Raw genomic sequence first — 27,920 nt, 5'->3', positions numbered from 1 at the left:
GATGAAATCATGAATAATCAATTGTTCAACTCAGTATATAACCTATATATCATATTTCCTGTTTCCTATAACCAGTGATGAATGGACTTCATGTGCCGTAGATTGATTCTGATCTATGAAGAAACGTGGTCAAAATATAACAGTACTCGAGGCAGATAAAATACCAAGATGACTATATATACTATCAACGGAAGTGACTATAAACGAGTGAGAAGACGGTAAAAAATGTCAACATCCAAAACAAAGTTGAGCATTGAATAGAAAACAGTAATAACAGTTATGTAACAAATGGCGCCTGGAAGTTCATTCTAGAGTTACCACCATAAATAGAGAACACTCGACTGGAAAATATGTGTTCCGCACAGTTAATAGAGACAACGTGAAGTGAAATATAAAACTAATAGAATCGTCCGAAAATAATCCAGACTAGTACTGTCACATAGTATAGAGTGGTCTTAAAAGGTAATACAACATCATTGTAATATGGAACAACAGACCGATGTCATTAAGGCGGAAACAGGGATGACGTAGGCAGTATTTACTTAAACATCCGGCTGCAACGTGACTCAATCAACCAATTAATATTTTCTATTCACAGTTGATATCAATTAACGATGGGCTCAGATCCCCACAACCTGGTTTTGTCCCTTCTTTGTGTGGTTTGTGCTACTAATATTGACAGATATAAGTAGTATGCAACGTCAAACAGAAGTAAAATGTGTGGCGGCATAAGGTTAAGGGAAGAGAACGAGAACAGAGAATATTTGGTGTGAAAACGAAAGAACAATGACGATTGAGACAATTGACTGATATTTTGCAAATGAAGAATTTACTGTATGGTTCTCAGATTTTAATAAAATGTTCTGTAATTTTGTGTTCAAATACACTCAATTGTCCCTCTTGTGTTCATGTTTATTACGTTAGTAAGCTTTTAAGAGTGTCTAGTCTTTTCTAGAATATGTCATTTAGAGGTGTGGAGACCACATTATTGAGTAACAGGTCCCGTGAGTTGACGACTCAGTGTGTAAACTGATATGCCTTGAGGATCTTGTTTCTCAGTGGATTTCGCACTCGCCTCATATACTCATATATCGTGTGATCTGGTAAGAAAAGAAAACGAGGATATTGCAGTTTCAATATCATTTCTTAATATCCTAAACATATAAAGATGACACAGGTATTTGGAGTTAGACAACATCTTTACCCATAACACCTATATAATCAAAGTAAACCAACCCAGTCAAATTAAAAGTTAGAAATGAAGGAGTTCGATGTTATATTTGGAAAGCTATGGATATGTCGAGAAGCCTTCGATCTAAGCTGGCTAGCAGTTCAAGATATGAGTATCACGACACACTCACTCGTGATCTGATGCAGATGCGTGACAGAGCGCCTTCAGCTAGATGTTTCCACTGAAGCTAATGTGGTCAGCATCGATGTCGAAGATATACAGAACTTAATTTTTGGGGATTTATTTACTGTTACACATAAAAAACCGACCACTGCTTGTCTTGAGGTAGGAAAGAGGAAGTAGGCTTAACTTCTCAAGCAGCTCCATGTTATTTAATATGAACTTGATTGCACATATTAGGTTTAGAGGGGGAAAAAGATATTGTCTTTCATTTATGTTTATGAAAATTATTGAATTTACTTGTCAACATAGCTCTCACAGACATGATATAGTCTCTGAAACAGTGAAATAGCCGACGTCATTCGTAGATGATACTGAACCTAGTTATAAGAAGTTTTTAGTAGTAAAGAATAAAAGAATCAAGAAACATATTGATTTGAAATTAAGGAAAGAAACAATGGCCAGCCAACCTTTATGGTCAGTGGTGAACAAACATTGAAGCCGCAGCCAGAATAAATCTAGCGTGATCAGAATCAAAACAAACTAATTCATTAACTTTCGCGTTCAAACACAAAAATAATTCATAAACGAGTTCGAAAATCACATAAACGATAGATGACTCCATATTTCATATTGCGCGGCACAGTAAGACTGAATAATAAACATTGACTTTTTCCTTCTAAAAAAATAGATGTTGGTTTACTGATATACTATAGACTTCTTTGATTTCAATAGCCTTTGAGTCTTGCCTTGTGTTTAAATTATTAATCAATCGCAGACGGTCTTGTTACGGGTTATCGTGCTTTTTTGGTTCAAGGTTGTGAACTCATATCCTAGAGAATGGTAGGTTCATGTGTTTCCTTTGCATAACGTCTACACCAGGCCGACCAGTTAACAGAGGAACAGATTGCTGAGTTTAAAGAAGCATTTTCCTTGTTTGATAAAGATGGTGATGGTACAATCACCACTAAAGAATTAGGTACAGTCATGCGCTCTTTGGGGCAGAACCCTACAGAAGCTGAACTGCAAGATATGATCAATGAAGTAGATGCTGATGGTAAGGCCACATTAGTTGAGTCACAAGCAAATTAAGGTAATGGTACAATTGACTTCCCTGAGTTCTTAACAATGATGGCCAGAAAGATGAAGGATACAGACAGTGAAGAAGAGATTCGAGAGGCATTCCGCGTTTTTGACAAAGATGGAAATGGATTCATATCTGCTGCTGAACTCCGGTTAGTTTGCAACTCTTAAAACTTCATTAGTGGGAGCATGGTATTTTTTAAAATATGAAAATCTAAAGACGAATTTCGTTAGACAAAAAAATCTACATTTTTCTGATATCTTTGTACACTGCTAAATTAAACTCGTTTTAATCTACCCTACCTCCTTGAAAATTCTTGATTGTCTAGAACAGAACAACCGTTATATAAGCTTCCTCCCGTATACTAAGCATGCTCTTCATGGTACTGATTTGTCAATTATGGGTTCCTAGGTGAGACTGCAGTTTATAGATAGTCTTTGAGTAATGCTAGAATGACCTTAAGATATCCACCTTGCTACGGTTAAGTATGGGACTTATACTAGTGTGAGGGATTAGGACTGGGATTTGAAGTTAGACATTAGGGTTAGGAATTCGATTTTATATTTTCATCACGAAGTGACATCACCTGTAATACTAAAATGGTATTTAGCAAAGTAGATAAATGAGTCCCTCGTCAAAATCTGAGATCTGTAATCTGACCAGTTCATAATTGTCACCATTAACACAAAATAAGCCTCCAGAACATAATGAGTTCGTTGTATCTCATCACTTTCTCATCTACACACAAGCTGTGTCTAATTATTCCAACTAAAAACAACCTCAAATTTAACCCATTGCGCTCAAGTTATGTGTAGTGTTGAAGAAGCTAACATTCTAGGGGTGGGGTCATTCTTTTAACTGCTTAGTGTAGTGAACCTAGAATGTTTGGGCGATTGTATTGCTCTGACCATACTTTCGGAAGTTAAGTGAGAAATTGGATTTGAAGTCAACTCACTCATATTAACTTGTTTGCAGCTAAAGAGAGTGCAAAGAAATTAATGAGTTTATCATATTTTCCGAATATTGTCGTTGGTTTATTTAAGTCAGTAGGGTTTCACAGCTTTTATTTTCGTTTATAGTCATCACTGTCAACTTGGACCAAGAATCATAAATTCATACGGGGTAAAGTTGTGCTAAAGTCTGTCTAATTATGCCAGTGAAGTCCTTATTTGTCTATTCCAGTTTGGACGCTTGACTTAGTCGAGCATTATAATATGATAGTGTTCCATGTTGTGTTCTGCTACTTCGTGTCGAGTAGGGGAAGCCATTGGGAAGCGGGGTCGGTGTTACAGTCAAGTTTGTGTGGTTATTCAGTTAATCTTTCTTCCAAGCTATTTAAAGTAGTATTCCTTCTGTTTTTATTGCTAACCATGCAAACATATTGACTTTGTAGCTACATGCGTCATATAATAAGTTGACACTAGCTGACATGTTTTTATGTTTTTACAATGGCAAGAGTGTCTAGGTAAGGTTATAACAACGTATCGGTAAGTCACTATATCCCTCTAAAACCAAACTGTTTGGTTGTGAATTATAGTTCCCAATTACATTAGCAAGCGTAAAATCAATGGCCTGTTGTTCTCGACATATCTTGTTCTAGTCATTATCGCGATGGTGTTGCTGGAGGCGATTACAGTCGTTTGCGGTACAAAATAAAAGTTTATCATTTCTACCTTCCAGGGAGAAAATAAGGGTCTTTGTTACAAATCTTATGACAAGATTGGCTATGATGAAATACTTTGAGTAATTATTTGAAATGTAGTTGTAATCCGTCAAGCTGAGTTACTTTGGTTTTTTTCCACCTACCACTGTCAGTACAAATCTATTTATCAATTCCTCAGTATTATATCCTCTAATAAACTATTAGGCTCTTGTTTCTATGTGATTACCTGTAGACCTGTTGTTTAGCTGCTATTTTTTGAACATCGACAGCATCGTGGTGGTGTGGTGTACCAGATGAAATTATCCACGAGCGGATAGTTTCAACTTCTTGTTCCTTTCGTTGACTGTATTCAAGGCAGAATGGCCCAACATTACTTAGAGTTTTACACAGCAACTAGTCTTCAAAGCCATTTCACAAAAGGTCTCGTGACATTTTTCAGTTAGAAATAGCTAAATAGAATAGAACCGAAATCCTAAGCTGCAGCACAGCATCTACACGGTGACAATTTCAGTTCATACAGTCCTTTTAAGGATGTCGATATTACTTACCGGTTACCCATAGCATGAAATATTTCCGAAGGTGCCTGGAAAGGAAAACAGATTGTATAGTTTTCGTTATCTAAGCATAGCCACAGGGCCTCCGAAATACTTGGTGCTGATCACGCGGCATTTTCGCAAAGGTCAACATTGTCTAACCCCTTGTAAAAGGCCAACATTATATATATATATATATATATATATATATATATATATATATATATATATATATATATATATATATATATATATAATTAGAACATGGCGTCGGTCCAATGTGCAATACTAACCGGTGTTGGAGATGGTTGGAAGAAAGTTAGGGGTGGCCAAAACAAACTAACTTCTAGTCTGATCCATGTTGGGAGATGCAGACTACTTAGTTGGGGTCCGCGTGACTGTCGTAACCAATGATTAGAGACTCTTGGTGACATGGCTGAGAATCCATCACAATGGCATCGGTGTGTACGCACTCTGTCTTCCCTTAAACTAAGAGATTAAAATCGCTTCATATCTTTCTTTCTACGAACTAATTCTTTCTTCCTGTACTATATCTTTATTGCAATCTTTCTTTTATATATTACCACTATTGAATTAACTACTTTTATGAATCCGGTGTTCATCTTGTGTTAATGAGGTATGGCAACTTGGACCGATGCATAAATGTGCCTGATCCTACGTTGTAACTGACTGACTGACTGAATTAGAACATATGTTGTAAGATAAAACTTTATTCTCAAGATTTGAACGAACCAGAAGTATGAATACATTTTAACCCCGTTACCGGCCATCATCCGCGTTACCACACAATGTTGACTGGGTCATGTAAAACGACGCGGCGAATGAGGTTTTGCTGTAGGCAAGTCAGTATGTGATACTTGTTAAGAATTACAAGGGTTTCACATATGACCCAGTTTGAACAGAGACATATAGTCAGTCTAAATGGAATTTTTTCCAACAGGCGTCTGTAGATAATCAGGTGAACATATTTCTGGATTAAATCAATGAGTATTGGATTTTAAGTGACTAAATGGCCACCTAACATGAACAGTGTGACGTTATGTCCATCAACCAATGACCACGCAAATAACACAATCGACTGAACTTTTACTCAGTGATATAGATGACAATTGTTCAAAAGTAAGTAGTCATATGACGACAAGTTTTGGTAGTTTCAGAAATTCTGTCCAAAATTCCTTTGTAATGAGATTAATCCTGGTTTATTGTTTGCTCTGTACATATATTTTGTTGCTGGAACATACCTACGGTTCCAAACCGATAGAATGGCGTTGTAAATTTTATGTGATAGTCTTATCCTTTGCTACTTCACAAACTAGACAATCCTCGTATGTTGTTTGGTCACGGACTTCATGCTCCCTTTAATGTCTAGTTAGTCCTCTCTGGGTTTTTTGCAAGCAATTATTTTGTGCCCAGTAAGGCTAATAACTGTTTGGAGTCTGGGTTTGTTCCCGACCGAAGCTGCTACCTTGACGCGGTGGTCGGGCTTGCCTATCGTGATGACCCAACCGAGCTATATTGGCTGGAACATATGTTCCTGTAGGTTCTACCATGCCAGGGAGGTCGATTGGTGAACGGTAAGACTAAAAGCAGCAACTCAAGGTCTGAGGGCGAAGTCGTACTGCTGACTGTAGAGAGGTGTGACAGCAGTAAAGTGTTTCCCTTGGACAACCAGCATGACAGCGATGCTGCCTTCCCACAAGGAGGGGTGGGGTTAGAAAAGGTCGACCCTAAAAATGTCACACCTCACCTTACCTCACGGATTTCCGTCTCCGGCGGTAAGGCCCTTTGAAGAACGGAGCTAACACGTCAAAAACCTTCCACAAAAAGGCCGTGCGCGACCGGCCCCAAGCAGTTGTCTCTTGGGCTCTGTAGTCACGCTCCCAGGTCGTCAAGACCAACACTAATCCAATTTCCTTTTCAGGTTCCTCAAGAAATACCCTTTGACGGTGTGGGCAGCCGGGAAGTGACATCAGCCCTCATACCCGTAACAGCACACGAGACCAAGTTGGTCACATTCAAATCCTTCCTACACCTCCTAATACCTCTCTTATCTCCATGACTAACCCTCCTCACGTCTCTTTATCACCTCGCACCGCTAGGGCAAACGATTCGAGTACGCGAAACGTTATTCCTGGTCTCCTGAAACCACGCTCTAAACTACATGTAGGAGCTTTTAACGTACGAACACTGTGCCAAATAGGACAACAGGCTCCCTTAACTAGGACTTAAGAATCGCGCGCCATCGATGTGTGCTGTGTCTCCGAAACGCGCATACAGGATCCGCGTAGCGTCGTTCATTTGACATCACCATGCGAAAATAAAGAACCAACACGGCTCACACTTCGTGTATCTGGAAGCTATGATGCTGCTTCTCGTGGCCTCGCCGGCGTAGGCATAGCATTGAGTCTTAGGGAAGAACTAGCTCTCTTAGACTGGATCTCAGTAGACAGTCGTTTGTGAACTGTCCGACTAAACGGGACAGTAGGGACTCGGAAAGATGGGGACACTCGTCGTTGCCTCTTCTTCGTCTCTGCCTATTCTCTCACTGACTGCAGCTTAGATGATGTAAAAGATGAGTTTTACAGAAAGCTTTCCGACCTTCTCCGAAAAGCTAGGCGCCCTGATGTAGTAATAGTGGCCGGTGACTTTAATGCTCAAGTAGGTAAACTAAGCGATAGGGAAAGACACCTAGGTGGATCTTATGGTGTCGTGGCTCAAAGAACAGATAATGGCGACCGTCTGTTGCAGCTATGCTCAGATAACCGCCTGTTCCTTGCAAATACTAACTTTAAGCACAAGGAAAAACATCTTTTAACATGGCGACCCCTAATTCGTCCCAACGTTGGACCCAAATAGATCACATCGCTATCAGCCACCGATGGAGGGGCTCGATAGAAGACTGTCGCTCATTCTGGAGCACATGCTTAGATTCAGATCATGCTCTAGTGCGAGCGCGTATTTGCTTGCGTCTTACTGGACGTAGGAAAGACGCTGCAAGGAAACCTCTTAGGGGCCTACTTAATGATAGTCAAGCTAAGAGTATATTTCAGGAACAACTAGGAAAACAGTTAGGCAGCCATGTATGTGATGCTCACCCTGATGCAGCATGGAATGATATCCGAAAAGCTGTGGAAAGAGCAGTGATATCTGCTAGTAAGGTAAACCAGAAGGTTAGGGAGCAACACTGGATCTCAGCAGCATCTATCTCACTGATAGATGCTCGGAAACTCATTCCGCCTAGCTCTGAACATAGTGAAGAGCGGAGTCAGCTTAAGCGCAAGCTGACAAGAAGTCTACGCAATGATCGCGAACAGTGGTGGGTAGCGAAAGCAAGAGAGATGGAAAAGGCAGCGGCAATAGGTAATAGCAGACTTGTTAAGGAAACCGGAATTAGGAACCCGACCGTTAGCGAAACAATCTCAGAGAAAGATGGACATATTATTCATTCTCAATCGAGGAGATTGGATCGATGGGCAGAACACTTTAGGGATCAGTTCAACTGGCCTTCAGCCACACTTCGGTTTCCCACGATCTCTAGTCAACCTGAATGGCAAGTTAATGTAAGTCCTCCGTCCCTTTACGAAGTTGAAAAAGCCATAGGAAATCTGAAACGAGGGAGAGCAGCAGGCCCTGACAAGTTTACTCCTGAGATTTTTAAGGATGGTGGTCCAGTATTAGCAATGAGATTAACCGAGGTCTTAGGTAGAATTTGGGAACTGGACGTAATCCCATCTGACTGGTCTCAATCACTGATTGTGCCAGTCTATAAGAAAGGACAAAAGTCCTCTTGTGACAATCACAGAGGAATCAGTTTGACTAATATAGTGTCTAAAATATTAGCTTCAATAATACTTCGACGCCTAACTAAAGCTCGTGAAGAGCAGACTAGAGAAAATCAGGCTGGTTTTCGACCTGGGCGTGGTTGTATAGATCAGATATTCACACTACGTCAGGTTCTAGAACACAGGCACACATTCAGACGCCCCACAATGGTAGTATTTCTCGACCTTAAGGCGGCATTCGACTCTGTTGATCGTGAGGTTCTATGGCAGTGTTTGTCACTGAAAGGAGTACCAAAGAAGTACATTAACCTTATAAAGGCTCTCTACTCGAATACAACTGGTAGAGTGAGAGCTTATGGCGAACTGTCATCAGAATTGATTACCTCAAGTGGTGTTCGTCAGGGCTGTCCACTCTCTCCATTCTTGTTCAACTTTGTCATTGACGTAACACCCTCCTCATCTAAATTTACAGGGGTTGAACTTCTACCGGGAGGTTCGCTTGTTGACTTAGAATATGCTGATGACATAGTTTTATTTGGTGAAGACGCTGACAAAATGCAGAGTCTTCTGACCACTCTAAGCAGCAATGCAAGCATGTTCGGGATGCGATTCTCTCCCTCGAAATGCAAAATGTTGCTTCAGGATTGGGTTACATCGACACCCGAACTAGTGATAGGGAGTGAAGTAATTGAGCGTGTCTATCGCTTCACTTATCTTGGAAGTCTCATCAGCCCTTGTGGTCTGGTGTGTGACGAAATCTCAGCACGGATACAGAAGGCTCGACTAGCTTTTGCCAACTTGCGTCATTTATGGCGTAGGCGAGATATCCGTCTATCAACCAAAGGACGTGTTTACTGCGCAGCAGTTCGTCCCGTCCTACTTTATGACAGTGAAACATGGTCGGTACGAGTAGAGGATATTCGTAGGTTACTAGTATTTGATCATAGGTGTCTTCGAAACATAGCTCGTATATCATGGGACCATCGAGTAAGTAATGCAGTTGTTAGGAAACGGGTACTAGATAAGGATGGCAAATCAATTGATGAAGTAGTGAAACTTCATCAGTTGAGATGGCTGGGACACGTGTTACGTATGCCCAACGACCGACTGCCTCGACTAGCGATGTTCAATGGTATAGGAGTAGGTTGGAAGAAAGCTAGGGGTGGCCAGACCAAAACATGGCACAAATCCATGAAGTCACTGACAAGTGGACTAAGCCATGTTGGTAGGTGTAGACTAGCTGGTTGGGGACCACGAGATGATAGCAGCCGATGGTTAGAGACCCTGAATGACATGGCTCAAAATCGTTTGCAATGGCGCAGGTGCATCCACTCTTTGTGTTCTCCCAAATTCTACTCTTCTGAATTCTTCATGTCCCTTTATTTGTTCTCCTTCGAGATTTATTTCATTGGATTATGCTATTTGAATAACATCTTTAAACCCTAATCTTCCCGATTACTGCTTATACTCTTACCGCCTCTATCACTACGGGATTTGAATCGACAACTGCATCTCTGTACTAATGTGGTATGGCAACTCGAACTGATGTACGTACGTACGAAGTTCTACGTTGTTACTGACTGACTGACTGTGGGTTTGTTGTGATCAATGGTTAAAGATGTTGAGTTCATGATTTAAAATTAGTCTCAATGGTACATATACATTAGCTCTTTGTTTTTGGTTAGATCATGAGTTTCAAAGTTTCTCTGTACCTTTTATTCCACCGATTAATTCCCTCCAATTATGTTCTGTATGTCTATCTCTGACGCCACGACTTTTATATTCATTTCGTCCTAATGTTTTTCACTCAGTGACACTTCCCAGTCCTAAAGCAATCTAAGTGTCGTGGGTAATCTTCGGCACTGTGATATTACAATGATTGTAAAGCACGGTGTACGGCTACTCAGTGTACCCAATTTTGTACTACACTGACATTGAATCAGAACAACTAAGAATTTCCTTGACGCGAAAACCACTTTTTAGCGTTACATTCGACAGCTTAATAGTGTCAGTTAGGATTTATTGGCTATTTTATGTACAGCAAAATCACTTTGAAATGGGTATCCTTGATATACTATATATCATATCTCGTAGGCTACACCATCAATCACTGTTCACCGCTGTTCAGATAAGTCGGGCAAAATAAATGACCAGTCTAATAACTCATTGTAAACTAAGTGATAGTTTTGCTGGGTTGATGCCTGTAGGTCCAAATCCCTTGCGTAAAGTTCCATAGTTAACTCTACTATCATCAAAGGCATCTCATGATCAAGGCTATATGTGATCCTTCAGTTGTTACAACAAGTTACTAAGTTAATCAGCTCTCTTGATAGGTACTTCATCTGGCTTCCTAAATATCATTTATATTTGCCTGTTTGTTTTTCCGTGATATCATGCTATTTCGTCTTACACGTCGTTTGGCGTCCATAACGTAACAAGTTTGTATTGAAATAATCCACTCAGGAGAACATTTACACAAAATTTACTTTCCTTGTTTGATTATGATAGTTCTATACTGTTATCCTATGTTCTTTGGAGTTTTATTTGGTACCGTATTGTTGATTAAAGAATTCTCAGCTTTAATATATAATGGTACAAATTCCAGTTTAATATGTTTAACTTGTTAATACTTGAAATCTACATAAGGGAACACTTCTCAATAGTGATTAGCTACTATGCATCTTTATCCCTATACTGATTTGATCAGTTTTCTTTCTGTGATATCTTTTCTCACTTCGTAATACACTTGAGGCATCGATTTCAATTCGACTATCTTTTACTTCTCTAATGAACACGCGAGCAGACAAACATACCAACCTCGCCGTAATGATTTTGCTCGAATTTGACAGTAATTATCTGTTAAGTTTTTAGCGGGAACTCTTGAGTACATTAGGTGATTAACAAAATATTTGAAAGGTTTAAGAACAGGTGACCTAAAGAGTTTTGGGGTTAGTTTCCACTACACCCCAACTATTCTCATTCCGTGGCGTAAACCACATCTATGTGTATTTATTATATGCAACAATAACTAAACAGATCCTGGAAAAAGGCAAAGTATTACGGAATAAAACTCTGCATCCCGAAGAGAATATCAAGTCTCTATACTTAAACAAAAAATTTTTACTGTTTTAAATAGTTTTCCGAAAACTTTTATATGTAGAATATCTACTGAAAATGCTAACCCTATTGTGTGCCCTTATGTATTTTCCACAGACATGTAATGACCAACTTGGGCGAAAAGTTAACTGATGATGAGGTCGATGAAATGATACGCGAAGCTGATATAGATGGTGATGGTCAAGTAAATTATGAAGGTAAATTCAGTATAACTTGTCTTTTTTTAAGTTAGTGGTCGGATTCTTGTAGATTTAGTTGTTTTTACGTCTTAATGTAGTTATTTGGTATTGTTAGTAGTTTGTTTATGTTTCACGTATTTCATAGTTGTTTATTTATGTTGTGCATCATATATATATATATATATATATATATATATATATATATATATATATATATATATATATATATATATATATATATATATATATATATATATATATACATATCTACATATATTTGTTGTTAAAATTTTGCAATTTCATTGTTGTCTTTTTTACTCTATACATCTGCGGTGCGTTTTCATGTTCACCTCATCCGACTTATCTGACGGTATTCGCATGTGATGCCTTTGTCCTATCTGCTATCATCCCAAAATTTATCTACTTCTGTGAACTACATCAACAGAATTCGTGAAAATGATGACAGCGAAATGAGAATACTAAAATAATACATCAAAACTAAACATTCTCATCACACTTTCAGCTGAATGCTCATTTTGAGCAAAAGAATGTCTGTAAAGCAATTTTGTGATTGGCGTGTTGAGTCGCCCATTGTATACGCATGTTTTGTTTACGAACTACGTAACTGATTATACTGTTTGAGTTTTTAATGCTCTGGGCTATTTTTTGTCTGTTTTTCCCCCAGAAAATTCAAAATGTATGCCCCCACTTAAAACAACAATAAAGCCCTTACTGCTCACTTTTTGCATATATATATAAGCCTTATTTCTTTAGGCTTTCTATGTGATGTTGAATTAATCTATGTTAAGATTTTTCCGTAGACAGTAATTATTGTTTGTGCTATACGTTTTCACGATTCTTTCGTTCGCTTGGGATATTACATAGGTCTTTAAAGTTTCTAAATCAACCATCTAAAAAATTTTGTGTCGAATATAGAAATTTTGATTCGTATTTTTCATTTTCCGATAAAGCTAGAGTAGTAATTATTGTAGTTTAAAAAGGTAGTAGAATGAAAGTCTTTTGTGTTATGTACCACATCGTTTCACAGGAAGATTTAAGGGTCTTTCGATGATTCAAGTTGAGCGTTAACGGTTTATTCTTGTAGTGACAGTAATTCACACTACCTAGGTCGGCTTAACTTTAGTATGCAATGCTATTTTTACCTATTTAAGTACAAATTAATTTGAGAAATCCCTTCCTGTCACACTATTATCTCATCCTTCGTTTTTTTTTACAAATGATAATGCATGCATATGTCGTATTTGTTTATTTTTCCGAGTATAATTCGTTGATTGGTTTACCTATTTTGTTTGGGAAAAATGTAGTACGTGGTAGTTTTGTGGTAGATGTCAACTTTGGGGATATTCTCTGTTATAATTGCCTATTCCTATTTTCAGAATTTGTTACAATGATGACGACAAAGTAACCCGAACTAGTTTATACAAAACATTATCATTCCTGGTATCTCCACTAGAAGAAGTGAATTACCGTCGCCAAAAAACTTCGTACACGTTAAGACACTTGTTGACAGTGACTTGTAGGAAAGCCTGATTTATATATATAAATATATACATATGTATACGCATGTCATCTTGTCATTTTCACACGTTTCCTTGATTAACTTTACCCCTCCACACACATACGTTTCCTCGCTTTACCATCTCACGAGGTAATTGTTCACGTTCATTCTTTACGTCTTACATTATTACGATTTATTCTTTTAAACATCTTTAGTTATTTTACTCATCAGATGTTTGTGGTGAGAATGGTTTTCCTTTTTTCCTCTTAAATTTTACTTTCCCTTGCTCTTTGCATTCCAATGATTGAGTTTGTTACTGTGCCATGACGTTATTGGTGTATATGCATATTTCTTTGTTTTTCTATCCCCTAAAAGAAACTGTACTATTTTCCTCTTAATATAATGTCTGATTATTGCATTAATGAAAAAAGAATGAATAACATTTTAACTGTTGAAATGTGCACTATAATCCTTCCTGAAATAAGTCCATTAATGAAATCAGTTTGCTCACTTATATCTTTCTTCTCTAAAATCCTAATATTTGTTTCACCATTAAAAGGTTTTTTAAATTGGTTTATCCATTCCTGGGAGCTAAGTAGTAATTTTATTAGTGAATGAAACTTAAAGCAGTTAACAAATAATTTTGTCAAAGCTTTTCCAAATAGTTCATTTCAATTGTCACATCTCATCAGGTAGGTCTCATTATCAGGCTAAAAATGTTGTCACGTTAATGCTTTGCTGAATGAAAACCCATTAATTCAGTAGATAATAATCGCTAAACAGTCAGTTGAATAGATGTTATTCGAAGCTATTGTGTTGTTAAATGGGACTATGTCTACTTAGCGCGATTCATGCGAATTATTTTCATTGAATCAGGTTTATATGTTCCTCTTTAAAATATAACTGGTAGTTACAATGCTTTAATTCTGTTTCAAGCGGTCACCACTACCACAGCTTCACATGTAGGATCACGTGTCCCAATTGATAAGTATTACATAAAATCACATCTCGATCTAAATTTGGTTTACGATTTTAGAGTAATCAGTAACTGTTGATGAGTTTTTGATTGTTAACATAGGGTTTTATTTGTTTGTTCCATAAATTTCTACTGTGGACAGTTTCTGTCCAATATTTAGTAACATGACTATTTCTAGTCAGTTTTAGCATGGTTGTTTGGTATTGCATGTTCACTTTGCTTCGTGGACCTTGTTTTACATCATTGCCAGTTGTAACAGTTTTTCCGTTTGTTTTTTAATATATACGCAAAGTGTCAAAAGCTTATTTTAACCAGAGTAATTTCTGTATAAGAAAATTGAAAGATATCCACTTATTGAATTTATCATGAAGGTAACAATGATTTAACGACTAAGTTGCTTTATATCAGGAAATAATCACATAAAGGTTCAAATCGCTATGCATTACTTTGTAAATGACTTGAGGGGACCTCGATGAAATCTAGTCATGTAATTTAATGTGAACAGGGATTTCGATTTACTCGCTTTTGAGGTACTCGTGCTTCTGTCTTCGAATATTGTTCGCTGAAAGTCAAAGTGTTTTTTTCTTAAATAATAAATTAAGCTTTTTAAACCGAAATTGTCTAATATTTTTTATGCGTACTCAAAGGCACTATTTTTGTGCAATGAATATACTTAATAACCAATCGTCGATCTATTCATTTTTATGTATTGTACTGTATAACGTCAATACAATGCATTGCATTACTTAGACTTCTTCGTTAAAACTACAAATCTCATGTTTCTATTAACCTTTTTAATGATGTGGTGTTAAGGTAATCTGTCAGCATAAGGATTTCCACTTCATCTCATTTTTGAAAACTTAAACTTGTTCATCATAGCGATATGGGATAGTTAATCGCGTCTAATATTCCATCGGTTCCAAAAATTAGATTTCTTAGGATTTAAAGTGTTTAGTTTAGTGTAAATATATTAAGGTATGTGATCCAAAAGTGTTGACAGTCCGTTAGATCACTATGTTGTAATTAGTTTGTGCCTATTTTAACAACTTCCTAGGTCAATCGGTTGCTGCCGTATTGAGATTTTGTTGCTGTTTTAGTGATTCATTAAGATCCCATTCCGTTGATTTCATTTTGATATGGGCACCAGAAAATTAGATTTAGGTCCCAAATGAGTCACGGAGTAAATCAATTGAATATTTAGTACGATGTATTTTAATATAGTAATTGTCCACTTGTCTGTACTATAGGTGTAGTTCGTTTCCTATGATTATATTTTATCAGATCGCTTGGTCTGTTTCGAGAAGAAAACTACCATTAACACAGTAGTTACTTTTTTGACGCTATAGTTCCGTGTTGTGTTATCATGCGTAATTAATATTTAACCGTTTATAAGGTACATAAATCTCTGTGATGTGGATCGCGATGTATCTTGTTTAAATTGTAAATTACAAAAAGCTATTGCTAGCTAGAGTGGTACGTGAGTTCTACAGCATTAAGAACTTGCTAACGAGTATCTTTCACCAAACAATCACCTTTTGGTTTTGTTCAACATTTGAATAAAAATTATACGTTTCCCTCTTCTATTCATCACTTACCAGTGGCTAAGAGATTACCAATGCTTTATTGACGGAGTTTGTGTACTTAAGGTGCTTTTTTGTTCTAGCGGCGATAAACATCTCTAAGTTTGGCGGGAGGTATGTATTTCAGACGTAAAGATTACTGCTCTCAACAACGTTGACGGTCGAAATTAATTCAAATAACACCTTAGACAGCATCATTAGTGATAGTGGATTAAGAATTAACTTTACTAATATCTGTATTCACATATGTTGTAAAATATGCTACGGATAAATTAGGGCTTCAAATGAATACATACTGTTCAAAGTTGCTATGCTTCGGACCAGCGTTATTAAAAGAGATAATGCCAATCTCATCACTGGCAAGAAATTAAAAGGTATATGTAGAAGTTTGTAAGAACGCTACGCTTTCGTGCCCTCCGATCCAAAGTAGTCATAGTCAATTATAGTAACTAGGCGAGCTGTAAGGATCGTATGCATCGATTTGTCAATCACTTTGTGGAACAGTGTTAGTTGCGTTAAAATAATATACTAGCTAACCTTGCACAGTAAGATGACCTACCGGGCACGCGTATTTTTTATTGTGATCACATCTGCGTACTAGAGTTCACAGCTTTACCACCTAAATTAACAGACTACTTTTGCCAGTGATATAGATTTATTGGGTCTAAATGACATGAATATAGCGAAAACGGTGAAAGATTATAACATAGCTTGAGTTCACGTGCTGAGACTACTCGTAGCAGTTTTCCTCAATTAACCAAATAATTTAACTACTTGACTAGTGTATCGCAATGACAACAGTCGATGTACATTATAACAACAATCTTAGTTTCTCAAGATTCCACTGTAACATTATTGATGGTTTGAGTTAGCGTTCTGGCGAGGAACCTCGAGGTAATTGCAGCGTTTTGCTAATGGGTAAATGAAAAGCAGGAAACGTCCAAATATTTCCATTTTTCTTCCCTGGGACAATACACATCATATTACTATGAGAATTCGTGTATCAAGAAACCTGTAAAGTAGTTAATATCACTCGTGGTTAGAGAAAAGATTTCTTATCATTACAGTACCACTCATGTGATTTCGAATAAATAAATCTCATTATATGATATCATCTGATTTATTAATTTCGAATTAAGTTTTAAAAAGCTAACAGTTGCACTACATTTAAAACAAATGTGAAATGTACGAAATGGTTTAGATAAGAAAAATAAATTACTAAAGGAAGATGGATTGACTTATTGAGAGAAAAGAACAGAACTGTTAAAACACTAAATACTTGTTTGGTCGTTGTGAAAAATTCATTGTTAGTATTATTCCTAACTGAAATTATGTAGAATTCGCGTTTACCCTAAGAGCTACGTAATGGGTCTATTGAGCTGGTATTCTGTTTTCTACCAATAAACAATATTTACCAAACTAACCATTATTTTTGTCCAGTCGTACTTTCTTTGTCTTCAGTTATGATGGTTGGTCCTGTATTAGCGTTTTCAGGATCCCCATTGTGAAACAGATTATCGCGAATAAATTATCGGGTTTGTTAAAAGGAAAGTTATCGCATACTATACTCTTGTCCGGTTGAACGCGTAGATATGAGCTTTAACTAAGGGCAGATCAAAGGTGATGTTGGTTAGGCTTTTCTGAATAATATAAGCGTATATATGAATTTTAGTTTTACAAGACAATAGTTACCGCTTGTCAGTCAGGAACACCCACTCAGGTAAACTCGAATTTAAGTGGTTTTTTTCACATTGTACATCGAAGATGGGAGTAAAATGTTTAGTTTTTTGCTATCATGCAGCTGTAATAATCAACGACGTTCTAGAATACAGTGGATTCGAAAAATTTCCAAGTTCAGTCATCATACTTCTGGGCTATTGATTTCCTCGATATTCCAGGTCGCTTGGTGAAATGATTGAGACCGCAATAGATTGGATTTTATATCTAAGTTTGGGGCCCCCAAATGCCCTGATGCGGCTAAGGGCGGGGAGAGTGCGCTCTCACATAGCCACGCGTATACAGCCACTGCCAGAGAAGTCCTACTCATTGATGTTTTTCACAAAATTAAGAGGAAGGAAAACAGATTCCCGCCACTTTAACCAGGTCGGTGGATATAAGGGATCCACCTAGGTGAGTTGGAAAACCCTGATTCCAAACCAATTGGTGTACATAGGCTCCATGATTTTAAGAGAACAAATTGTGTATGGACCTACTGTTTCGTGACAGACTGCCATGGGACTGCGTCTCCTTACGTTGCTCCACTGCCTTGCGGATTTGACCTCTAGATCAAAAAGAAAACCACCTGTTTCGGTTTGGGCTCTCGGGCCCTCACACAAACCAATGATAACTACTACTGACCTCATTGTTATTGTGTGGCGCATATGTATTTGATGCCCCTCTGTACCATGTCTATGTGTTCAAATACATAAATTCGGGCTTTTTGGGAGTGGGTGGACTAGGATATTATCCAGTCGGTCGCACATTCAATATATGAGTTAGCTACCTTTTTAACCCAGTAGTAATCATTAGTCCCTACACGTAGTGTGCTTTAGGGTTGTATATATCTGTAATGTGAATGATTTATATTGAAAATAAACAAATAATGCGTTCAGTTACTTAAAACTCAACAAAACGGTAAAATACCAGTCAAATAAACACAATTATTCAACATAAAAGTGTTTATAACTTCGATAAATAATCGCTGGTTAAGATGTAAACAGTTGTTGGTTATTCGTGTAGAGATGGATGATAAAAAGTGTAAATCATACGAGACAATTCACCATACTTGATAAATCGTTTTATTACATACAGATTATAATGGGGATTGATTACAAGGTGCTTATTTAAGGGTGTACTATATCGTTCTTAAGAACGTATACATAATCTCATTGAAAAAAGACGTGATTTGTTTGTTAATCTAGTGATCAAGACAAGAATATGATATCATACTATATAGAGATAATAGAATTTAGCACTAAAGAAAACAGGCATCCGAGGTTATCAATTTCACGTTGAATGTAAAAGTAGAAATGATTGGTTTACTGATAATTATCAGGAGAATCTAGTGCTGTCTCAGTTTGTGAAGCGTAATGACTTTAAGACTCACGCCAATACGATTAATCAATGAAAATATTTATTAGCTGGATGTATTTGTATCCCAATACCCTTAAATCAACAGTGGTAAACTGCATAATATATGTTTAGTCTGAACTTTGCCTTTGGACTTACTTATGCCTGTTACTCCTAATGGAGCATAGGCTGCCAACCAGCATTCTCTAACCCAGTCTGTCCTGAGCCTTCCTTTCCAGTTCTATCAAATTTTTGTTCATTTTTCTTATGCCTGTCTCCATTTCTCAACGTAATGTGTTCTTTGGTCTTTCTCTTATCCTTTGGCCTTAAGGATTCCATTTAGGGGCTTGCCTTATGGAGCAGTTGAGTGCTTTCCTCAATGTGTGTCCTATCCACATCAACACTCCTTGATTTCCTCCTCCGCTTGGAGCATAGCGTAAAAATAGTTAAAGCTATACAAACGTTAATTAATAGCTGAAAGATGAATGATAATCGAGGCTAGTTACCAATCTAATTAATTTATTTGAATATAGATTAGTTAAAATTAGAAATTAGCACCGTTGGATGCCGGCTCAGTGGTTTAGTGGTTAAGCCCTCGCGCGCGAGACTAGGTTCGAGTCTTGCGAGGGGCAGGATCGTGGACGCACACTGCTGAGGAGTCCCATACTAGGACGAAACGACCATCCAGCACTCTCAGGTTCTCCATGATGGTCTGGCTTCAACTGACTCATGATTTCAACTATTGAAATTACTAAAATCTCCACAAAATCCCTCCTGAGAATATAGATTTAATAGAAACTTTGTATAGTCATCCTAAGACTCATTATTTCAGTGTTTGATATGATGATCTAAGAAGTATGACATTTTTAAAAATGATTAACAGATCACTATTGTGTTTTTACAAGATCCAACTTATCAGTCTTAAACAGAATGAATAGTACGATGTCTAATTATTATTCAAGAAAGATCATATTTACTTTACTCCATATTTATTGAAATAACCTACGATCAAGTGTGAATTAATTGTTTCATTCACATTCAACAAATGGATAATAAAATGAAATACAATTTGGCGATCAGTCACTTAACTATTGTTCATATTTTTATAGAATAGATGGATTATATTTAATACTTACTTACTTACTTACTTACGCCTGTTACTCCTAATGGAGCATAGGCCACTGACCAGCATTCTGCAACCCACTCTGTCCTGGGCCTTCTTTTGTAGTTCCATCCAATTCTTGTTCATTTTTCTTATGTCTATTTCCATTTCCCAGTGTAATGTGTTCTTTGGTCTTCCTCTTTTCCTTTGGCCTTGAGGATTCCATGTGAGGGCTTGTCTTGTGGAGCAGTTGGGTGCTTTCCTCAATGTCTGTCCTATCCACATATTTAATAATAGGATTCAAGAAATGGAACCTATCAGCTGAATGTACATGTATCCTCCTATAGTTGATGTATGACATTCAAATTCGAAATCAATACTTCTACCTTCTGAAGCTAACACATCCGCTGAGCTATTGAGTTCATATAACCAATAACTTTTTCAATAGTAAAATTCAAATTCTTAACAATAAACATTAAAACGATACATAACTGTTATATCCTGGTGAAGACTAAATTATAGGTAACCTCTGCGAACTATTAATAGACTATTATATATATATATATATAACTACTGAGTAACTAGATTGTGTATTACTATACTCCTCTTATTACAAGCTTTATTTTGACCCATATACTATTATCATACGACTTACCGTTCTTGAGTATATGCTCAGTCTGTCAATTACAGTCTCCCACATTCACAGCCACTTTTCGGCTTGATTTTGTATAAATGTTATTTCTTATTTTATGGTGTAATATGGTCTGTTTGGCTTGTATATCAACTAAGTTTGTTTGAAATACATGATTCGCATAGTACAATCTGGTATGGATGTTCTGAACTCAACTGGGCAGATCTAGTCAATAAAAGGATCAATAAAGAGGCTACATTTCTTATACCGGTCAATACAGATTATATTATCAATATAAAGTATTCTTGTATAATTACAATTGGTTTGATACAAAATCCAAATATTAAATCTAACAATTAAGTCTTAACTGATGAAAGTGTGAGTGATCTAAGCTTGTCATTTTATTCACTTAGCTAAAAGTTTTATCATTTTAAATCATTCGGCAACTTGTATCAATACATCGGTTACATGACCAATAATCACTTGAGCATATTGTATCATTTTGTATTATCTACTGAGCAACAGTATTTTTCTTTATAAGTAAAGATGGATAGTGGAATCTAGGACGCACGTTTCGTCCTATTTTGGGACTCGTCAGCTGGATGTATCTGCATCTTAGAGTTGATGTTCACTCTGTGACTCAAACCCAGTACCATTCGCTTCAAATGTCATCGCGTTATCTACTTAGCTACTGGGTCGTGGTAGTCACTTGCTTGTGCAATGGGGTGAAGTTTAAATTCACTTGGTGTTATTTACTTGAATCTTTCCATTGATGTTTAGACTGCAATTGATCAGTCTCTTATTGGCATATATGCATACTGTGCATATTGTCTCGGTATAGCAGGTACATTCAGCTGACGAGTCCCAAATAGGACGAAACACACGTACTGGATTCCACTGCTAACCACTATCCGTCTTTGTTTATACTCTTTATTCGTTTATTTTTCCTCACCCTCTCCTACTGTTTTCTTTTCTTTTCCCTCAAATATACGTTTCACAGTCCAATTATGAATTTTATTTCATGGTCTATATTTTTTCTAATTATTAACCCATTTCCCATTATGTAACATCGATTCAAGCATTTATTATTGCTTATCACAACTAGTAAACTTGTCATCACACTATCAATTTTGTACTGTTCAATTCTTTAATTATGTAATCTATCCCACTGTTATCATCATTGACTCATAAACTGCCTTGATTGGTTTAATAATTTCGTATATGCATATAACTACATTACTGTATATTAGAGTAAAGCCTGATGATGATCTAATCGAAAACATTATTGTTCGCTTATATCTATGTTATTCTAAATTCTATTCTTAACATCATTATAATCTTTCTTCATTATTATACTGTTATAACTTGTGGCCTTATGCTCTGTTAATGTATAACGTTATGATACCGCCAATTAGACAACAGTGAATTATCGACCGCACCAATGATTCATAAAACAAGTATATGCGGTCTAGAGACCTTAATGATCCTGTTTCCAACCTAGCCCTGCCTGTTAACAACAGAACACAAATCACAGCCTCTGTGATATGAATCATGTACTGGGTTTATATATATAAACTAAACAGATCACATCGTACCAAAAAGTAGAAAAAAACATATGTACATGATCTAGCCAAATGTGACTGTGAATAAGGGAGAGAGTAATTGATAGACTGAATATAACTCAAGGATGGTAAATTGTATAATGATAGTTCATAGGTCAAAATAAAGCTCATAATAAGAGTAATATGAATATACATAGTTTAGTTACATAACAATTATACGAGAAAAATATACGTATAGTATTAATCCGGAAATAGATTCCGACAGTTACCGCCATTCATTATTCTCATCGGGATATAACATATACAATGATGATAGAATGGAAATCAACTCTATTAATAAAATTCTTGTTTACTTATTTGTTTATTAGACAAGTGAAATAAAATTTAAAAGTAAGTAGAGTACCGATTACAACTAACTTAGGGTAAATAATAGTGAGGTTAGACGCAAGGTATTAGAGAATGATGGTAAATCAGTTGATGAGGTTATGAATCTTCATCGACTGAGATGGTTGAGTCACGTGTTGCGTATGCCTGAACACAGATTACCTCGACGCACAATGCTAACGGTGTTGGGGATGGTTTGAAGAAACTTAGGGGCGGCCGAACCGAAACGTGGCATCAGTCACTGAAGTCACTAACTTCTAGTCTGAGCCATGTTGGTAGATGCAGACTACTCGATTGGGGTCCGCGTGACGATCGTAACCAATGGTATTAGTAGACAATTGAAGTCATACAACATATTAGATCCAATCTATTTGTATTATTGATCCATACAATACAGATGCCCATTCATTTAATAATAACAAATAGTAACAATAAATACTTTGAAAATGTACATTCTCTCATTCATTATGTAAGTTTATGTTTGTAAATGGTAATTTATAACACCAACAACAAAACATGTCCCATCATGAATTAATCATTCAAATTTAATTGGAAAAAATACCATACAACTGGACATTTAACTATCGAATTGATGTCCCTAAAACTCAATAAATCCAGTCATCATTAGAAATAAATAAACCCTTGTTTATGTATATGAAATGATAAATGCTGTAATTGAATTATATTTACGAATACATTACATAATAGAGATAGGATTATGTGACTGGGAATTAGAAATGTATACTTTCGATAATGTAATAAGAAGACGAAGATTATCAAGCACCAATCGAATCACAATTGACGGAGAAGATTTGGAGGATGTAAAAAAACCTTTACATATTTGGGCAACATCATTGATGAACATGGTGGATCTGATGCAGATATGAAGGCGCGGATCGGAAAAGCAAGAGCAACATATCTACATTATCGAAATTTATCAAAGGGACTAATTGTTTTAGAAATGTATACGATATCAAGCATATCTGGGTATTTTTCCATTTCGTTAATAGATGAATGAGACATGTCATCTTGGAATTTTTACTGAAGATTTCATTTTAAACTTTAACTTTCATCTGATTTATGATGCAGTCCTAGTGGTTTGTTCACATAACACATTACGTATATAGCTTTAGATGATTGCAGTGAAATCCTCAATCAAAATCATTCTCTTATATGGTTGGGAACTGCTGAGGAGTCCCATACTAGGACGAAACGACAGTCCAGTGCTTTCAACTTTTCCATAGTGGTTTAACTTTAATTGACTCATGAATTTAACTATTAAATCATTGAACATTGAAAAAAAATAGTATGGTTAATATCAAACTAAATAAAATTCGTTAGACTGCAAATAAATCTATCTAACAATTGAGTAATAGTACAGACTGAGTTATTTATCCCTATCTCAAAATAAAATACTATTAAGACTGATATCTCAACAATGTGTATCCTGATAATTGTTTGTTGTCAAGATCATAGGTTCGAGTCCACATCAAGTTGTCAATGAGTTAAACTAGAAAGAAACAAATATCGAAACTGATAGGTCCTGGCTTTGAATCCCTCTAAGTGTGTGTGTGTGTGTGTGGGGGTGATGAATGTGCACTGTTGAGGAGCACCATCTTAGAACCAAATGACTATCTAATGTTTCCAGGTTTTTCATAATGGTCTAGCTTCAATTGACTTATAGTCTCAATTATTGAAATTACTTCAATCTCCATAAACAAACCCCTTCTGATACTAAATATCAAACAATTTTCACACATATTCATAATGAAATATCATTGAATACCAATGAAATTGATAAATAATCTTAGAAATAACTAAATACATGCAACTATTATCATTAATAATAATAAAGTTATAATTTATTTCTGTTTATCATAGATAGAAGAATTATGGACATTCTCATTATTAACTTTCATCTATTGAATAGTTATTCAATTGTTTAATGTTAATCTAACCAATAGGTAGGTATACTGTTGAGTGTATTCATACATTGATCTGCTTTGTTTCTTGGAACAACTAATACACTAACATTTATTATTATTGTGTGTGTGTGTTTGAATATTCTCATTGATATTTTGGAATTGTAATTGGTCAGATAGACTCTTATTAGGATATATATGTATGCATCCAAGTGAGGATTACTTTAAGTCATAAGTATTATAAACAAAGATAAATGATGGTTAGTAGTGAAATTCAGGATGCGCATTTCGTCCTATTTTAAGATATACATACATCCTAGAGTTGATATTCACTTAAGGACTGGAACTCAGAAAGCCTGTAGTAATCAAAGGTATTTTGTGACAGAAGTAGTGACAACTATTACTTTAGAGTTTTTATTAGTTTTCTAAACTTAGTTTAGTAGATATATTGACGTGTATAAACGTTTCTTTCTAAATCTTTCTTGTGTCGGTAAACAGTCTTTATTTATAAATTCATCGATAAAAAGTTTGTGAAAACTATCATTGTCGTCAGCAGCCTCCGCAGAAGTAGATCTTAATATACACAAAGGGAAAAGCAAGATTCTCCGATACAACACAGCATGCAACAATCCAATCACACTTCACAGAGAAGCTTTAGAGGATGTAGAAACCTTTACATATCTGGGCAGCATCATTGATGAACATGGTGAATCTGATGCAGATGTGAAGGCGCGGATAGGAAAAGCAAGAGAAGCATGTTCACAACTGTAGAATATCTGGAACTCAAACCAATAGTCAACAAACACCAAGGTCAGAATTTTCAATACAAATGTTAAGAGAGTTCTACTGTATGGGGCGGAAACCTGGAGAACTACGAAAGCCATCATCCAGAAGATACAAGCGTTTATTAACAGTTGTCTACACAAAATACTTCGGATACGTTGGCCAGACACTATCAGCAACAACGTACTGTGGGAGAGAACAAACTAGGTCCCAGTGGAGGAAGAAGTCAGGAAGAAGTGCTGGAAGTGAATAGGACACATATTGAGGAAAGCACCCAACTGCATCACAAGATATGCCCCCATCCCTTGGAATTCTCAAGGCCAAAGGATAGGAGGAAGACCAAAGAACACATTTTGCCGAGAAATATTATCAGACATGAGAAGAATGAATAGGACAGACTGGATTGGAGAATGTTGGTCGGTGGCCTATACTCCATTGGAATTAACAGAAGTAAGTATGTAAATCATTGTCGTCATATCAATACGAGGATATAATGCGCAAAAATCGCAACTCTCATTAACATTCCTACTTTATCAATTCACTTGTCATTCAAATAAACTATTAAATGAAATATTTTCTTTGTAACTATTCTATCAATAGACTAAAATGAAATAAAGAAACTGATTGATTGGATGTATGATATGAAATTTTTATATAAAATAATGATGAACACTTGATATATTCAACATTTGAATGGTTATAACAAGATGACAAATAAAAAGGGATTTTTTTACCCGACAAATATATATTTCTATGTAGAGATAGATTTGAAATAGCCGCAACTCATTTTAGTCCTAACTTGGAATCCTGAAGGGAAGCGAAAAAAAGGAATTATAGCAAACCACATAGTACATGTAATGTTGAGCTTAGTTCAGTTGTCTAGAGGTTAAGTATTCGTGTGCAAGACCGAAAACCCTAGTTTCGAATCTTATGAGTTGGGATTGTGGATGCGCACTTCTGAGGAGTCCTACAATAGGAAGAAATGGCCATCTAGTGCTGCCAGGTTTTCCATTGGTAGTCTAACATCAATCGATTCATGATGTCAATCAATCTCCTCAACCATATACTACTACTAATTATTCTTATGAATATAAAGTTAAATCATGTTAAAAGTGTTTAAGTTATTCAATACACAATATTCTAATCTACTTAGATCATTATGATTCTTGTTTATTCAATTCAATATGATGATTATTCAAAGGAGTAGTTGTTGTTGTTTTCCATTATGTTATTTTATTCAGTATAACATTGATTGATTTGAATGTAATATTCTTAGATTAAATTAATATGAACTAACCTCAATATAATATGTACTATGTGGTTTGTTATAATTCTGAGTATTGTTCATTTAATAGTTGGATTTCATGAGTCAATTGAAGCTAGATTACTATGGAATGGTTGGAAGCACTGGGCGGTAGTTTCGTCCTAGTACGGGACTCCTGCTTAGTAGTACGCATCCACAATCCCAACTCATAAGATTCGAAACTAGGGTTTTCGGTCTTGCACACGAATACTTAACCTCTAGACAACTGAACTAAGCTCAACATTACATGTACTATGTGGTTTGCTATAATTCTCAGTATTTTTCATTTATATGATTTCATCCTGTTCATTAATAATCAAAAACGAATGTTCATTCAGGATTATCATACCAGTCTTGTAGTTCTTACTTCGTTTCATGGGAATTTCAGTGATTCGTTGTTTTATTTTTCAAGTACAAGTAATAAGCGATGCGGATATAATGGCAATTATAAATAACATACAAACCAATTATATTCGCAAAAATCTTGATCCTAAACTGTAAATCCCTATACCCTAATTACTCGACCGTTGTTTCTACCATGACGTGATGGTCGGTCTTGCGTGTCGTGATGAACCAATCGAACTATACCGGCTGGAACAATCGTTCCTCAAGTCATCCAACAGTGTTAATGTCTCACCTCAACCAATTCACGAAATTGTCCAACAATCTACCATTGTACTGAGGTACATACCTCACTCTACCCGACACGGATTAGCTCCATTAGTCACAATAGAACGAAACGGCCGTCTAATACTTCCTGGTTTTCAATGGTGAACTAACATTAGTCGGTTCATGATCTCAATAAAAAAGACTATTATCAGTGATTTCAAAATTTGGCGCGAAAAATTAACTATACAATAATTTTGATAATAATCATGCAACTTTCTTCTTATAATTCATTAGAAGAGAAAAAGCATACGCAATAATACTGATGGTTTACAGTTAAATATTGTAAAAAGAAAGCTTTGATCAAAATAATTGATGCGCCTTGCGCGACACTGATAGGCCCTGGGTTCGAATCCCGCGAGGCGGGGTCGTGGATGCGCACTGCTGAGGAGTCCCACAATAGGGTGGAACAGCCGTCTAGTGCTTCCAAGTTTTCCATGGTGGTCTAGCTTCAATTGACTCATGATCTCAACTGTTGAAATAACTTAAACTTTGATAAGCGTTGAATTAACTAGTCTTCAAGTTAATAAATCAGATATTTGATTGGTCAAAAAATGAGAAAACGATCTCAATCGAATTTGAACTTCTTTAAGGGTCGATTTCAACTGAGGAACGATTAAAGAGCTAAGAAGTATTATACAGCTGTTTAAAAACTTTTCTTTTTAATAGTTGAATTCATGAATCAATTAAAAC

General features: G+C 36.2%; 1 protein-coding gene across 2 annotated transcripts; it reads left to right on the top strand.

Moving 5' to 3' along the window:
* The first annotated feature begins 1,923 nt into the window (after positions 1–1,923).
* On the top strand, positions 1,924–15,934 carry MS3_00004666 (uncharacterized protein). 2 transcript variants are annotated; one of them, XM_051212612.1, is made up of 7 exons: positions 1,924–1,996; positions 2,043–2,194; positions 2,234–2,408; positions 2,445–2,586; positions 11,648–11,748; positions 12,176–14,596; positions 14,651–15,934. In XM_051212612.1, the coding sequence occupies exons 2-6, from the start codon at positions 2,192–2,194 to the stop codon at positions 12,202–12,204; spliced, it is 450 nt and encodes a 149-aa protein (XP_051072803.1). In that variant the 5' UTR covers positions 1,924–1,996; positions 2,043–2,191; the 3' UTR covers positions 12,205–14,596; positions 14,651–15,934. The 2 variants fall into 2 exon arrangements, with proteins under 2 accessions (XP_051072803.1, XP_051072802.1); XM_051212613.1 differs by lacking the exon at positions 1,924–1,996 and having other exon boundaries at positions 13,128–15,934.
* Positions 15,935–27,920: the final 11,986 nt, after the last annotated feature.

The sequence above is a fragment of the Schistosoma haematobium genome, chromosome ZW (genome assembly GCF_000699445.3).
Source record: "Schistosoma haematobium chromosome ZW, whole genome shotgun sequence".
NCBI lineage: Eukaryota > Metazoa > Platyhelminthes > Trematoda > Strigeidida > Schistosomatidae > Schistosoma > Schistosoma haematobium.
This window is presented reverse-complemented; position numbering and strand designations above follow the sequence as displayed.